Raw genomic sequence first — 16,017 nt, forward strand, 5'->3', positions numbered from 1 at the left:
CACACACACAGACTGGCCCTGACTGTGTTAGACACACAACTAATTATACCAGGGTTTGCACAGGCCTCCACTCCCCTTGAATTTGATGGGACTAGGGGCCAGGAAGTCCCATGGCTCTGACAGTGAGGATGGGCAGGTAGCAAGTTTGAGAACCCCAGGCCTTGGCCCATCCCCAGAGCTGCAGGTGAGGGACTCACTGGCTGAGCCTCTGAGCCAGTGCAGCACCCCATAAATTGGGGTGAACTGGTGTCAAGGCATGATGCCACTCTTTGAGCTTCTTCCATCTGATTACTTGATGGAAGTGCCCCTCACATGGCATGGGTGCTTCTTGCAAATCTTTCACCCATGAGAAAGTCACTGATCAGACCCCAGCATCCGCTCCCCACAGAGCCTTACTAAAAACCCCTCACAGCCATCAGAAGAGATGAGAATGTATGTGGGTACAGGGGCCTAGCTTTGGGAGGGGGGAGCTTTGGTTAGTGGCCCGAGGAGGGGAGAGAGAGGAGAGAGTAAAATATCATTTTAAAAAGGAAGTGAAGGCACAGGCATGCGAGTCTATAACGAGAAGGACAATTTATGCCCAGGCACGAGCGCAGTTTGACATGGGGATAATGAAAAAACGTAGGTCATTGTGGATGACTTAAACCTTCAGCAGCTGAAGAAAATGTATGAAATGCAGAGGACATTACACGGTTGGCAGCCCCGCACATCTGCAGAGGGACAAGTGAAATACAGTGGGCCATTCTTTACCATAAACTGTGGTTGTTGGAGATGCAGCCCAGAGAAATTGTAATTACAGTGACAAGACGAATCAGTGATATTTAAATATTCATGAACAAAGTCTGGGGTGATCAATCTATCTTTATTGTCCGTGCCTTCACTCCTGTAATAAATAAGTAGCTGGAGTCCTCACCTTTCATCCCCCAAGTCCCCCACTTTGGGTATGAAAGGCAAGATGGTTATTCTCCACACCCCAGCCTCTCATGCTCTGGAGATTTCAGAGTGGGATCCTCAAAAAAGAAAAGGCAGTTCTCTCCAAGTTTCATGGACCCACCATTTCCTGAGTCTGTTCTGGATCCTCCCCGTGTGATGCACTGAGACTACAAGGATGGGTGAGGCTTGCTTCTTATCCTGGTGGTGCTTCCATGCCGTAGGTAGGGTGGGCAAGCCAGTAGATACAGCACAGTGTCAGCAAGCTGACAAGTATATGGTACCCAGACTCTAGAGCCAGACCCAAACCTGAATCCCAGCTCAGCTCTTTACTTGCTATTTCACCTCAGGGATGATGTTGAAGCATCTCCAAGCATCTCACTTTTTCTCAACTATAAAATGAGAATAATATCTTTCTTTAAGGTTGTTGCCATGATCACCTTATGCGATCACATCACACATCTGAGTGCTCAGGAAATGTGGGCCATTTTAATGTGAAAGTGCCATAAAAATTATACCACACTAATAAAAGAACAAAATTCTGGGCATTTCTTCTCTTTGGGGACACAGAGGAAAGTGTGATTCATTCTGCCTGGAGAACCAAAGGGAAGCGTCCACACAGGGGTATCATATGAGCTGGGCTTTGAAGGATGATTAGGAGTTCACCAGGCAGAAAAGAAGAAATCGAGCAGAGGAAACAGCTATGTGAGACTGTGGAGGAAGGGAATTGGGGACTGTAGAAGGTATTTGGGGAACAATGTGAAGTTCCCAGAATTGGAGAGATTTCTTTGAAGGTTGAGGAGTCAGCCTGGAGTGACTTTCACTCTTAACCTAAAGGAAGGGGAGAAGAGGTCATCTGAGAAGCAAGATGGTGAGGTCTCATGTATCCACATGAGGGCTTGCTTTCCGGGGACTGCTGTCCATCCCTGAACCAAATGGGCTCTCTTTTCCCAGGACTGGCCCTTGCCCCGCAGATGATCATGGGGCCACAGTAAAGTGTGGACATGTGTGAACACAGGTATTGCTTGTTTATTCAATGGAGGTGTGGCCGTGAATCCCTAAGTTGTCTTTGGAGGTGGTGAATACAGGCCGTCTCATCCTTCTCATGCACTGAATGTGCCCTACCGTCCCCTGAAGAGGGGGCAGGGAGAGGCAAATGCCTGATCCAGCCGCTTGTCTCCACAGGCGACCACCCCTACGAGTGTGAGTTCTGTGGCAGCTGCTTCCGGGATGAGAGCACACTCAAGAGCCACAAACGCATCCACACGGGTGAGAAACCCTATGAGTGCAATGGCTGTGGCAAGAAGTTCAGCCTCAAGCATCAGCTGGAGACGCACTATAGGGTGCACACAGGTACCGAAGGCCAGGGAGGGGTCTGAGCTGGCTCTGGGACCTGGGTGGAGGTGGGAAGCAGATGGTCTCCTGGAGAAGCCTAAGTGAGGATGATCCCAGGCTGTATCAAAGAGGAGGAGAGGTTCTATTAAAGGCTGGTATGGTGGCCTGAGGGCCACCACACCCCAGTCAAGGTGGCCTGAGGGCCACCAGTCAAGGCCAAGGCAGACATTACTAATCAATCCCAGCACACTTTCCAATGAGCCCCCACCAGCTCTCCAGGCAGCTACACCAATAGTTCAGAGGTGACATGCAAAATGATGTCTGTATATGAGTCCTGAATTAGGGGTAAGTTGGTCCAATTAGCTGGAAGTGAAGGTTAGGGGTAATTTCATGTTACTCAAGGGTTACAGTAAGAATTAGGATGCATTGAATTAGGTTATTATGGAAGTTAGGAAATTGTAAAGTTAGATTGTGTTTGGTTCTGAGATTAAAAGAGCAGATATATTTAATAATCCTCGTATGCATATGATGTTTTACCATTTCAGAGTGCCTTCACATTTTTTTTTTTTTTTTAGACGGAGTTTCGCTCTTGTTGCCCAGGCTGGAGTGCAATGGCGTGATCTGAGCTCACTGCAATCTCTGCCTCCTGGGTTCAAGCAATTCTCCTGCCTCAGCCTCCCGATTACCTGGGATTACAGGCGTGTGCCACCATGCCCAGCTAATTTTGTATTTTTTTTTTTAGTAGAGACGGGTTTGCCATGTTGGTCAGTCTGGTCTCGAACTCCTGACCTCAAGTGATTCACCCATCTCAGCCTCCAAAGTGCTGGGATTACAGGCATGAGCCACCGTGCCCGGCCACATTATTTTTTGTATTGGAAAAAGAAATGTGGGCCACTGCTTTCCCTGAGGTCAGAAGACAAAAGAAGTGAAGGGTCTTCCACAGTTTCCGAGGTTGGGGGCAGTGGAGTCCTGGAGCTTGCTTGTGAAAGCTAATTTTTCACATTTCTTCACAACTTCAAGTTCAGCGACATCACCTTAGTTGCTTAAAATTGGCCCTGGTAGGAGTATTCACAAAATAGCAATCAGCAGATGCTACAAACCAGGGCTTTTTGGAAAGCCAGTTGTTAAACATTTACCACCAGCACATTGCTGGTTGTGGGGAAGGCTGATTTACAGAAGGGTAAGAGGTAGTGGAACATGGAAAACAAAGACACCCCCTCTGATCAGGGGAGACAGCTGTCCTGTCCAGAGGAAGGGGGAGAGGCTTCAGGCAGGTCCTGCTGGCTTAGAGAGTACATTGCCTTTGGAGGGGAAGGGTGGACAGAAGGAGCAGTAAGCAGAGCTACATGTTGTCAGAGCTCAGTTTTCATGCCCCAGTTTGAGCCCACAAGGACAGGGTTGGGTGTCCATGGCTGACAACTGTAGTGACCCAGAGGATTTCCCAGAGCCCTGGGGTTTCCTTAGCCCCTTGTCGGGGATGTGACCTGGCAGGTGGATCATTAACTGTATTGGCAGTGACTATTGTAAATAGCTGGTCGATGGTTAGATCACTTTGGCTGTTCATTACTTCATTATTTGCTGGGGCCTGTGCACGGAGGAGTATTGATAGCGAGATGGCTGGCCAGTTAATTACTGTATTGAAACAAGGTTCCCTTACATCCTCTGCTCAGCTCTAGGAGACTCTATGGAAGGAAAGTTGGGGTATAGAAGGCTAGGGTGTGGCTGTGTACTCCCAGGTTCTTTATCCTTCCCATCTCACCCCACCCCCAATTCCAGCCTCAGGAGGGAGGCAGGGTCTAGGGCAAGGTCTTAGCAGTTTTAGCAGGATAGGCTGGGTGCGGGGGCTCATGCCTATAATCCCAGGACTTTGGGAGGCCGAGGCAGGCAGATCACTTGAAGTCAGGAGTTCAAGCCCAGCCCAGCCAACATGGTGAAACCCCGTCTCTACTAAAAATACAAAAATTAGCCAGGCCTGGTGGCAGCTACTTGGGAGGCTGAGGCAGGAGAATCACTTGAATTCAGGAGGCAGAGGTTGCAGTGAGCTGAGATCGTACCACTGCATTCCAGCCTGGGCAACACAGTGAGACTCCATCTCAAAAAAAAAAAAAGGCTTTAGCTGGATAGAGGTTCCCAGGTGCAGCATATTTTGAAGGACTGGGTTCCCTCAATTTTCCCCCACCCCTGCTCCCCACCATCTGTAGCCCGGAAAGGTCTCGATCCACGTGCTCCCTGGATGGAACTGCGGCTTGAAGAGCCGTTCCTGAGGACTTTGGGGCCTTTCTCTTTCTAGACACCCATTTTCTTAATTAGAAAGGGAAAAGACTGTGGCCTTGGGAGTTAAGAATAGTAAGGCAAGGAACTGGGCAATCCAGTAGTCAACGAGCTACATGTAGCTATTTAAATTAGTTACAATGAAATAAAATTAGAAAACTGTAGAGCTCCATTGCACCAGCCTCATTCATAGCCATGTGTGACTGGTGGCTGCTGTCTTGGGTGGTGCCTTCATTGTCCCAGAAAGTTCTGTTGGAACAAGCCCAGCAGGAGGAACCCAGCTTCCCTGGCACGCCTGAGGGTGACATGGTGCCCTCACTGCCCTCTGTCTGTCCTCACTTTCTCCTGCCCTGTCCTTCCGCCCTCAGGTGAGAAGCCCTTTGAGTGTAAGCTGTGCCACCAGCGCTCCCGGGACTACTCGGCCATGATCAAGCACCTGAGAACGCACAACGGCGCCTCGCCCTACCAGTGCACCATCTGCACAGAGTACTGCCCCAGCCTCTCCTCCATGCAGAAGCACATGAAGGGCCACAAGCCCGAGGAGATCCCGCCCGACTGGAGGATAGAGAAGACGTACCTCTACCTGTGCTACGTGTGAAGGGAGGCCCGCGGCGGTGGAGCCGAGCGGGGAGCCAGGAAAGAAGAGTTGGAGCGAGATGAAGGAAGGACTATGAAAAATAAAAAAGGAAAAGAAAAAAAAAAGAGAAGAAAAAGGAAACCTGATAGCTTTTTGGCCTTGGATTCTCTCTGGGCTCCAGATGACCTGGATGCCAAGCCACTGCCCCTCCTCTGGGGGCCTCCACCCTCCTCTCCTGGCTGGAGGTTTGCCTGATTTTGTGGGATGGGGTGGGGTATTTTGTTCACTCAAATGGTGGCACATTTTTCTCCTCCCTTCACCCAGATCTTCCTTTATGTGTCCAGAAACGGAGGCTAGAAAGTAGGTGAGAGGTCCTCTGATCAGAGCCACTCAAGTCTCTGCCGGCCTTGTTCCCGCAAGACCTCCAGAAGATGAAGGCAGGGAGGAGGGGAGCCAGAAGGGTGCTCCTGGGCCGATGGGGCTGGGCTGGGTCACTAGCTGCTCAAAACGGCAGCTCTAGTTTGCTGGCGGCCGACCGGGGAGAGGAAGGGCTCTGTTTGTCTTCCCACCACTCAGCCCACCTGCTGCTTTCCTCTGCTTTGCCACATCTGGGTGTCCCCTGGTGGTCTCTGAGAGCCTCTGGACCCCTGCCCCTCCCCCAGCTCTTTGTTCCCAGCCTCCCCTTGACTCCTGTCCTCCAAGTCCCAGGGGAGTCTCAGCCCCTCAGGGACCTGGCGGTGTCTCCCTCCTTCTCCAGTTCCCTAGTGGGACAGCTGCCTCTGACTTCAGAGCCCCTCCTTCCCTCAGCCTTCTGAGAACACAAAACAAATCCAGTACCCCACCCTAGTCCAGCCCCATCGTGAGCAAGATTCCTGCTGCGCTGCTTCCAAAATGGAAAAGCATCACAACTAAATACCTAATATTTTGCCAAACAAACCACAGTCCCTACGTGGCCCTACTTCAGTCCCAGGAGAAGGAATCCATGAAAGGGCTGATGTTCCAAGGGAAGGTTGTGGATGTCTGTCTCTAGAGGGGCCCTACACCTGGGGAAGGGGACACCCAGCCCGTGGGGTGAGGGAAGCTGGGCAAGGGAGAAAGTTGTTGAGTCACACTGGGGACCCCAGATGTAGTGAGCTCAGCAAGAAAAGCCAGGTCCAGAGAGAGTTGCACAGAATTCCTGACTCACAGCGCCCCTCGGTCCACAGTGGAGAGGAGGAGGAGCAGAAGGAGGAGGAGGAGCAGCAGGAGGAGGAGGAGTTGAAAGCGCTTTGGCCTTGTGTTATGTTTTGCTTCTTTTCTGTGTCTCCTGTTAGCACATTGTACTTGAATTACCTCAGTTTTTTGTGACCTCATGAGCTTTTTTAACCTCTGTATCTCTTTTTTTGGTTGGGGCTTGGAGGAATGGGGAGGGTGTTCTTTTCTGTTTCTTGTGTAAATTAATAGTTGTTTTTATAGACTTCAGCTGGCCAAGACCCTCCCCGTGCCCCTGGAGACCAGCCTCCCAGCTGGAAGGAACTGTGCAGGAGGAGTTGATACTCAGGATCTGAATGTGAGGGCCGGGGAGGGCAAAAAACGTGGGTGGGGAGGGGATGTTGCATGGGGGTCCCATGGTCCCCAAAGGGCACTAGGGAGTCACTGTCGGCTCCGCCGGTGCACGAAGTCACCTGTGGCCACCATCCGTTCAGCCTAAAACACTCTGGAGAGAATCCCACCTTTCTTACAAGTTGCTGGGCCATTGAGGTTTGAGGGCCTGTGTTTGGATCCTTGCAACTGTGTGGTCTCACCTCTGTGTGCATTCTCATTGCCAGAATTGGCCTCTTCACGGCTGGTCTTTGGGGAGGGGGGCGGGATCCAGCCTTCGTTTTGTTGTGTTGGGGTGGGGGTGTTGTTTTTCTAAAAGCTACCTCTTATGTTTGTCCAGTTCTTTTGTTCCTTTCCCGCCTCCTACTCTGCTGCTCTTCCTCCCTCTTTTCCCCAACCTCCCCCGACCCTCCTGAATTTTGGAAAGCACATTTGCAATATTCGTGTTTGCTTTGGGACGGACCCTCCGTTTCATCTCATGCTTTATGTGTAAGAGTTTTTTATTGTTATTTTTTCTTCCCTTTCTCTCGCCGAGAAAGTTGTGGCTGCGTTTTGATCTTAGGTTTTACAAAGTGGTTTAGGGAAGCGGTTTCGGGGAGAAGGATCACGAGGAATGTAGGGAAGCCGGAGGGATGGGTGCTGCTGTGACGACCTCCCTGTCCCTCGGCCCCAGCCCTCCTGCCCTCCCCTTCAATCTCATCCACCAAATCTGAAGGCCTTAAAGTTGTGTGTTGGGAGGATGCAAATTGGGAGGACGGTGTCACTAGACTGTTGATTAGGGATGATGAAGTAGGGAGGACGCTATTTTGCAACTGTAATAACGACTTAGTGTTTTGGAAAGGAAAAGAAGTTAAACTTGAAATATGTGACTAGAACAGTTGTCATGTTTATAATGTGAAAAGGGTGAAATCATTTGGGGGAGGGGCCGTCTGTAAGAAATCAGTATGCACTATAGCTTCCTCCTCTGGTCTGGGAAGAAGCAGGGACTGGCTGGCCCTCAGGGGATCTGTAAATCCCAGAAAACAGTATTTTTAACAGCAAGATGTCATTCAACATTGGTGGGGAAGGAAGAGAAAAAAATCAAACTATTCCATAGAACTAGCTTACCCCCTCACTCCCTTGCCCTTCCCACTCAGCCTGGGCCCCTCCCCCCTCCATTCATAAAAGCTGAGAGGGTTGAGCTAATCTTTACAAATTGTAATATTTTTGTAGTATCTGTTAGTTCCTTCGTCAGTTCTGCAGAACCTTGCCCTTTCCTTTTGTAATGTGAATAGGAAGACAAAAGACAAAAAAAAGTCCACCACCACCAAAATATCCCTTTGTACATGTGTGTGCGTGTGCGTGTGTGCTTTGTGTGTGTGGTTGTGTGTTAAATCATGCAGTATTGTCGTAATCTGGTGTTGCAGCATTGGATGGTACTAAATCAGCACACGGATGCCCCACCCAACCCGATGGGCCCTGCAGACCCCGGTAGGGAGGTAGGGGGAGAGCTCAGAGGAGTGTGGTTTCTGAGGGCTACTGTTTGGGGACACCTCTGAATTTGCTGTACCCTCCTCTCCCCATGACGACACCTGAATAGAGTCTAACATGCCTCTTCTCCAACTTCCTACCCACAACGACAGAACAGTTCTAATGTTGCAAGGCCTAGTGGCCGGGGCAAGCTGAGAGGCTGTCTGGAGACTTTATATGTGTCTGGAGTTGGGGGGAGAGGAGGAGGGTAGAGGGAGGACCCTCCGCAGGTGGGATCTGAATATCTGTCCTCCCCTCCTCTTCACGCTGTCTGACTCCTTCAGCCACCTGGCTGCCTTTAGCTGTGGCACTGCTGGTAACCCTGCTTGCTACTGCCTTATCCAGCACGGTGAAAAACTTCTCCAGCCTGGCAAGGCCACGTTGGCTAATAGTCCCTTTCCCCGTATCCAGCTCCTACAAGTGTGTCCCTTAATGCGTTTGGTGACATTTACACCTCACTCGTGCTCTTTCCCTGTTCACTCCTTCACTCATTCAAAGCATTAAAATCCTATGTATATATAGGATAGACAAATATATAGATATATAGATATATATATATATAGCAAGAGATTGATATAAAATAGTAAATATCATTGCTGCTTTGGGCTGCTTTGGAGGAGGAGGCCATGAATATGGGGAAGGCAGATCTGGGGTGCAGGGGTGGGTAGGGAGGCTGGGGGACCCAGTGATTCAGTACAATCCAAGGGGTGCAACGCGGGCTTGTTTAATCTTTGTGCCTGAACAGTTTTTCCATGTTGAGAAAAAAAGAAACAAAACTGCTGCAATTTTTCACAAGTGTATGGTACCTTTCTGGATGCTATTGGTACAACTGCTGTGGATGGAAGAGGGCCACTGAGCTTACCTCCTTAGAGAGGAGTGAGCAGAGGTGGGGCAGCCTTTCGACTCCGTCCATGAAGGGTGGCAGCGTTGGGGTAGTTTTGGGGCCTGTTTCCCGGCAAGCCGAGCTAGGGTGAAAACTGGGGGCGCACCAGGATGTGAGACAGAAAAGCAGAAGATTAGACTCTGTTCATTCACTTTTCCTAGGCCCACCCTGTGGTCATCTTTCCCCCTCCCATCTTACCTCCTCCTTTCTGGAGCCTCTGCCGACTTGGCTGTAATGGTGGCACTTACCTGGATATTTCAGTGGGAGGACGAAAAGCGAGACTCACCCTATGCGGTAGGACGGATGGGGAGAGGAAAAAGGCAGAGATGGCCAGGAGAGGGGCGCAGGACAAACCAGAGAGGTTGGGTCGGGGGAAAAAGGCGGGGAGAAAGAGGGGTGCAGGCCCTGCAGGCCGGTTAGCCAGCAGCTGCGGCCTCCCTGGGCCCTTGGCATCCCACTTCGCAGACAGGGTACCAGCCTCCTGGTGTGTATCATAGGATTTGTTCACATAGTGTTATGCATGATCTTCGTAAGGTTAAGAAACCGTGGTGGTGCACCATGACATCCGACCCATATAAATAAAGATAAATATATATATATATGTATGTAAATTATAGCACTGAGGGCCCTGCTGCCCTGCTGGACCAAGCAAAACTAAGCCTTTTGGTTTGGGTATTATGTTTTGTTTTGTTATTTGTTTGTTTTTGTGGCTTGTCTTATGTCGTGACAGCACAAGTGCCAGTCGGATTGCTCTGTATTACATAATAGTGTTTTTAATTCATCGATGTTCTAGTTAATGTCTACCTCAGCACCTCCTCTTAGCCTAATTTTAGGAGGTTGCCCAATTTTGTTTCTTCAATTTTACTGGTTACTTTTTTGTACAAATCAATCTCTTTCTCTTTCTCTCCTCCCCACCTCTCACCCTTGCCCTCTCTGTCTGCCCCTCCCGCCCTCCCCTCTTCCCTCTGGCTCCCCCTCTCATTTCTGTCGGCTCCATTCTCTCTCCCTCTCTCGTGCCTCCTGCTGCCCCGCCCCAGCCCACTTCCCCCAGTTGTGCTCGCCGCTCCTTATCTGTTCTAGTTCCGAAGCAGTTTCACTCGAAGTTGTGCAGTCCTGGTTGCAGCTTTCCGCATCTGCCTTCGTTTCGTGTAGATTGACGCGTTTCTTTGTAATTTCAGTGTTTCTGACAAGATTTAAAAAAAAAAAAAAAAAGGAAAAAAAATAAGAAAAAAATGAATTTCCTGCTGCAGGTTGTTTTCTCTCTCCATGTGTCACTAAGTGAAGTTTGTGCCTTCTATAGCAAAGAGAATATTTTTTACATCCTACTAACAGTAGATTTTTTTGTAGTGAACATTTTTTGTATTTTTATTTATAAGTCTCATAAGAAAAATAGCAATGTTCAGTTGTATACCTTGAATCTGCAGTTAGAAGAGAATAAAGTTAATTCAGTTGTCTCTCGCTTGAAGCGTCCCACCTTTTTATTGAAGTACTTGGTTTTTTTTTTTTTCTTTTCTTTTTTTTTGCCTTTTCTTGTGTGGGGAACATGGTAGAGGAATTAAGATTTCCGTGTGGGGACTGGGAAAAAGTTCTGTATTACACACATTTAGCCTTATCTGTGTGTCACTTTTATGCCACATTTACAAGGTACATACGCACTGAATAACATTCTCCTAATACCTTTTACTTAAAAAAATTGTTAAATACATGACAATCGTATGATCCTTGGTACAGGGTGCTAGGTAGGCACTCGTTTACTTATTCAGCAAGACCACCGTGTACCAGTTACTGTTGTCGGCACTGGGAACTACAGCAGGGGAGGAAACAGACAGACCCTGGCCGCCCTGGGGCTACCATGCTAGCGAGCCGCTGAGTCGGAGTCCGTTGCTATGTTAGGATAACTTGCTCAGGATTGCACGGCTGGTGAGCAGCAGTCAGAACTCCATCCACCTCTCCTGACACCAGCTCAGTGTCCTTTATTCCAGAGCTCCCAAAGCAGGAGTCTCCCGTCTTAGTCTTTAGAGAGACATTTTCAACTGACTCCTTAGCAGCTAAGCAAGCTTCAGAAATTTCTCAACAAGAAGCTTCCACACAATCAAAGGTCCCTGCCTGCGTCTGTAGCAGCCAAGAGCTGTTAAGAAAGGAGATTGGAGCAGGTGGCCTTGTGCAGGGGAGGGGATGGGTGGGAGGCGGCTGTGCAAGCTCTGCATTGTCATGGACAGAATAAAGGATTTCCACAACACTCGATGGGTATGATCCCTCCCTGTCTCATCTCCATGTGTCTGGGCCAAGCCCTCTTCCCTGGCCCTCTCCCTGTTCCTCTTATCAGGGATAGAAGCATCGCCCTATCTGTAGCTGTAAAACCAAAGTCACTCAATCCTAGACATGGTGCTTCAGCACCTCTGCCTGAGGCCGTCCTCACTGTCTCTGACCAAAATAACCCCTCTCCTCACAAGACCTAGGGGACACAGCCATGATTCTTGTGCTGGGTCCCTCCGGTGTGGTAAACCCATGCCAAGCATCAGGCCTGGCCTCCAGCATCACCAGGAGTTGTGGGGAGCCATCACCCCATGCGTCACCACCACCCGCCTGGGGAACCAAACAAGGCCCGGCCTGCCAGGGGTGGCACTGGGAGGGTTACTTTTCAGCTCTGTTCTCCTGGTCCCAAGGCCGGGGTCTGTCTGACCCTGGGGTTGCTGGGCAGAGAACCACCTGGAGCTACCCTTACCCCCGGACAATCATCCCAAGAGGAGGAACAGGTGCAACCCGGGGGCCTCCAGCCCCTAAAAGTTGCTTCTCTGTCTTTGCTTTCTCCCCTCCCTCTTTGCCGCCTGCTCTGCTTTGTTCGTCCCTCCTGCCCCTCACCTTTTTCCTCTCTCCCAGTCTTTTTTCTCCTTCCCATTGCTCCCCTCTCTTCCTCATCTGTTGTCTTTTCTCCTTTCTTTTTGCTGTTGTTTCTCTGTCCCACCTTACTTTCCCTCTCCACATATTTCTCATCTGAGAAACCCGCCCTTAACCAAAATTCTGTATGTTTTGATATTGAGCGGTTGCTTCCATTCCCCCAAGCCATCCTGATCCCAGCTTTTCTTGGGCCCCTGCCTATTTCCTCACCCCTACACTCCGCTCCAACTCCCCGACACACACACACACACACACACACACACACACACACACACGCACACACACACACACACACACACACACACACGCCTCCTCGCCCCTCCCCCAGCTTCCCTCTCCTCCCTCAGGCTTCAGCTTTCTCTTGACAGATGGGAGGGCAGTGAGCACTCCCTCTTTAAAACAACATTTAATCGCCGTTTTCTGTTCTTGGACATCAAAGCTGGGGCTTAGGCGCTGTGCTGGGGTCGCGGCGGCGCGGGCGCTGGGGAGAGGAGGTGAGTGAATAGGGGCTGGGCTGAATGGGCTTTGTGTGGCCTCCGGCTCTGCCAGCTTTACATGCTCTTTGACCCAGATATGATCTCATGGAGAGAAAGGGGCCCTGGCCAGGCCAGCCTGAGAATGCTCCCTCCGTGGCCTGACTCAACCCCTCTCCTCCCTGCCCGGGGCAGGCGGCCCCACTGCCTCCCCCTGCCAGCCCCGGCCACCGCTGCCCTCTGCCCCAGCCCTGGCAATTGTGGGCAGCCTTCTCCAGAACACACTCCCCAGGAGGGCACATTGCTGGGGTCAGAAGAGGGGACAGGCACCGAGGCAGGGGCTGGGAAGATGCCACCGCGGGGCTGTAGAGTGTTCTCCAGGGACCTTAAGCAGGAGCTCCCTGCATGCCTCGTCGTCTTGGCTGCGTTCAAGGAGGCGTTTGGGTCATGTCAGCCTTAGCAGCTCTCCTCCCAGTGGCTCTGAGGAACTCCTCCCCTGCCCAAGGTGGAGAGCGGAGGCCCGGTGCCAGCAGAGGCTTGCTGAAGACTCGAGCAAGTTGCAGCCCATGAGAAGAGGCATAAGGGAAGCCAAGGCCAAGGCTGCCTCCCTCCACTCAGCACGGCCAGGCCTTCCCACGTGGGAGCCCCTCACTGCCCTGGCACCAGGAAGGGAGGGGACTGGCGATCTGAAGATGACTGACCTCAGTGCTCTGCCTCGGCCCAGGCCCTCTCTCGCTTCCATCCTGTGCTTTGCTTGCCGCCCACGGCAATTTTCCAAAAATGCAAATAGTATCATGTCGCTCCCTGGATGAGAGTCCCCCGTGACTCCTCAGTACCCTGAGGATGGAATTCAAACTCCTTAACAAAGTTCCAAGACACCCTCAGTGACAGAGCCCCTGCTCAGTACCCCAACTTCGTCTCAGGATCACTCTTGAGCCCCTTGGCCAACCCCTACTCTGCTTCAGCCGATAGGACTACGGGTGTTCTGGGCCGCACGGAGCTCCATTCCCCTGTGGGCCTGTGCGCGTGCTGTTTTCTCTTCTGAGAGCTGCACGAACACACACACCCCTTCTGTCTGGCTCTCTCAGCTTCTCCTTATTCACTTTTCAGCTCAAACCTTCTCAGGAAACATTCCCTGGACCCCAGAAGCTGAATTAGGCACAGAGTCTCTATAGCACCATTTAGTCACCTGTTTCCTTAACTGTCACCACGACCAGACTGTCAGTTCCTTGAGGTCAGGAATTGTGTGCTATCTTTTTGTTCCCAGAGCCTCACGCTGCCTGGCACATGACAGGCACCTGGTAAATCTTTGTTGTATAAATGGCTGAAAGAAGGAGAGGGAGACGGAGGGAAACAGAGAGGTAATTAGCGCTCCAGGGCGCATGTTGCAGTTGTCAGGGGCGAGTGAAAGCAGGGATGGAGGAACATCACATGCCCACTCGGGCACCTCCCCAGGACACGTGTACACACGCGGCAGAGGCCCAGTGGGGGACTCCTGCATCCCCACACCTGTGCTCGTGTCGATTCATAGACCACCTGACTGACGCGTGTCTGCCACATGCCAGAAGGAGCAGGAGGCAACAGGGCAGTGGCACTTCATAGTTGGGAGCTGCCTGGGTGTTGCTGGGCAGGATGTGGGGCAGGAAAGGGGGTGAGGGGGTGCACATGTAGACACCTGGTCCTTGGCCCATGGGGGCAGGTCCATCCCCCAGCTCTCTGTGTGGTTTCAGGCCCAGCCCTGCCGCCATCCCCACTTCCACTCGTGGGCTGGCAGGAGGGCAGCTTCCTCTCCAGGCTGCGTTTTCTGCTCCCCAGGGGGTGCCTCAGTGAAAGTGAACTCGCTCATTTAAACCTGACTCTGCAACCCTGCGGCCCCCTGCAGCGCTAATTACCCTGTAGTTCTAAACTGATTGCTGTACACTAAGCTTAAGCCCTCCTTTATTTATTTACTGACTACATTAATAGCAAAGCCACGCTGCGTTCAGCCGTTCCCGACTGTACACCGGCTGGCTGCACCCGTTCCCTCACGTCTTCCCAGGGAGGCGGGGTGCAGAGATGCAGCCTGGCACAGGGCCCATTACCCACCACCCTGACTGAGTCTTCAGGGCCAGACAACATGAGAAATCATTGGCTTCAGCCATACCTACTCCGGGACCCAGCGGGGCTCCTCTTATTCTGACTCTGACAGTGGGAGCACACAACAGCTCACCAACCAGAGGCATCTGCTATTCACAGCACACTCAGAATGCTGCCGTTCAGCCTTCACTTGTGGGATGAGGTGCCGAGTGCTGGCCTCATTTTACAGATGGGCAAACTGAGGCTGTGACTCCATCGCTGGTAGGCGGTGTCTCAGGCATGCTGTCCGTCGAGGAGATGGCCACCCCACTTGCCCCCACCCAGCCAGGTTTGACAATTTCTGTTGTGTGTTCCCATAACTTCTACCCCTTGCCGCAAGAAAGGAAGCCATTCCCTAAGTGGAACTGAAACTGCTTTTTTGCTCTCAGCTTTTATGCCTCATTCACCTGCTTGTCTAGAATTTGCTGGCAACTTTGGGAATAGAGGCTTTCCTTCATTCTCAGCCTTTACCAAGCTGGTCTAAGTCAGACCTTTGACACCAGTCCCCACTTCCCTCCAGCACTCACACACCCAGGGATGTCTGGGGAGAGGACTCCCCTGTGGTCAAGCCCCGCCGGTTCTCCCATTCTGGGGTACGGAAGTGCCCATAAACACACCGCTGTCCTTGCCTGCATCTCTGAGTGCCCTCAAATCCCCTGAGGCAGAGCTGGGCCTTGGCCTTGGGGCACAGCAGCTCTCTGAAGACCAGATGGGCCCCATCAGGGTGCAGCATACAGACCCAAGGAACCAAGTATCCAGGCTCTACTCTGATGCCAAATAGCCTGGTGGCTGCCATGCGGTGCACCCCAGAGAAGAGGGGCAGCTGAGATGTGGCCGAATCTGGGATTCAGTCGAGGGGACCTGGGTTTGAGGCCAGCTCTGCTGTGCACCGCGTGACCTTCACTGCATCTCAAAGGCTCCCGAAGGCCCCACTTCCTCAACCATAGGACTGGGGTCAGCAATACCTGGCCCGCTCATCTTCAGGACAAGTGTGCAGCCGACTAGAGTAACGATGTGAATCAGCTTTCTAAACACCATGATGCTATAAACGTGAGTTATCAGTGGGGACAGACTCTGGCTGGTCTGGAAGGGGAGCTGGGGTCCTGGACATTTATTTCCAGAACAGGAGCCCACGGAGCAGGGACCCAAGGAGCCTGGCGTTCTGGAGTGAGCGAGGCTGCTGCCGGCATCTCCGGGACTCTGTTTCCACCTAGTGGGCACTGACTGCAGGTGCTTCTGCTGCTAAGGCCGCCCAGAAAGCAACTGGGGTTGCATATCCCTTTAAAAGCTGCCTTGGGGCCGGTCGCGGTGGCTCACGCCTGTAATCCCAGCACTTTGGGAGGCCGAGGCGGGCGGATCACGAGATCAAGACAGTCCTGGCTAACACAGTGAAACCCCGTCTCTACTGAAAATACCACAAAAAAAAAAAAAAAAAAAAAAAAAAA

General features: G+C 51.6%; 1 protein-coding gene across 2 annotated transcripts in view; it reads left to right on the plus strand.

Annotated features, from left to right (window-relative positions):
• Window positions 1-8,970, plus strand: part of ZBTB16 (zinc finger and BTB domain containing 16) — a 195,046-nt gene extending 186,076 nt beyond the window's left edge. For both annotated transcript variants that reach the window (XM_023208271.1, XM_023208269.2), the window contains 2 exons: window positions 2,116-2,283; window positions 4,905-8,970. In XM_023208271.1, the coding sequence (XP_023064039.1) occupies window positions 2,116-2,283; window positions 4,905-5,134 (398 nt within the window). In that variant the 3' untranslated portion in view covers window positions 5,135-8,970. The remainder of the gene's footprint in view (window positions 1-2,115; window positions 2,284-4,904) is intronic.
• Window positions 8,971-16,017: the final 7,047 nt, after the last annotated feature.

The sequence above is a fragment of the Piliocolobus tephrosceles genome, chromosome 13, assembly GCF_002776525.5.
Source record: "Piliocolobus tephrosceles isolate RC106 chromosome 13, ASM277652v3, whole genome shotgun sequence".
Classification (NCBI taxonomy): Eukaryota; Metazoa; Chordata; class Mammalia; order Primates; family Cercopithecidae; genus Piliocolobus; species Piliocolobus tephrosceles.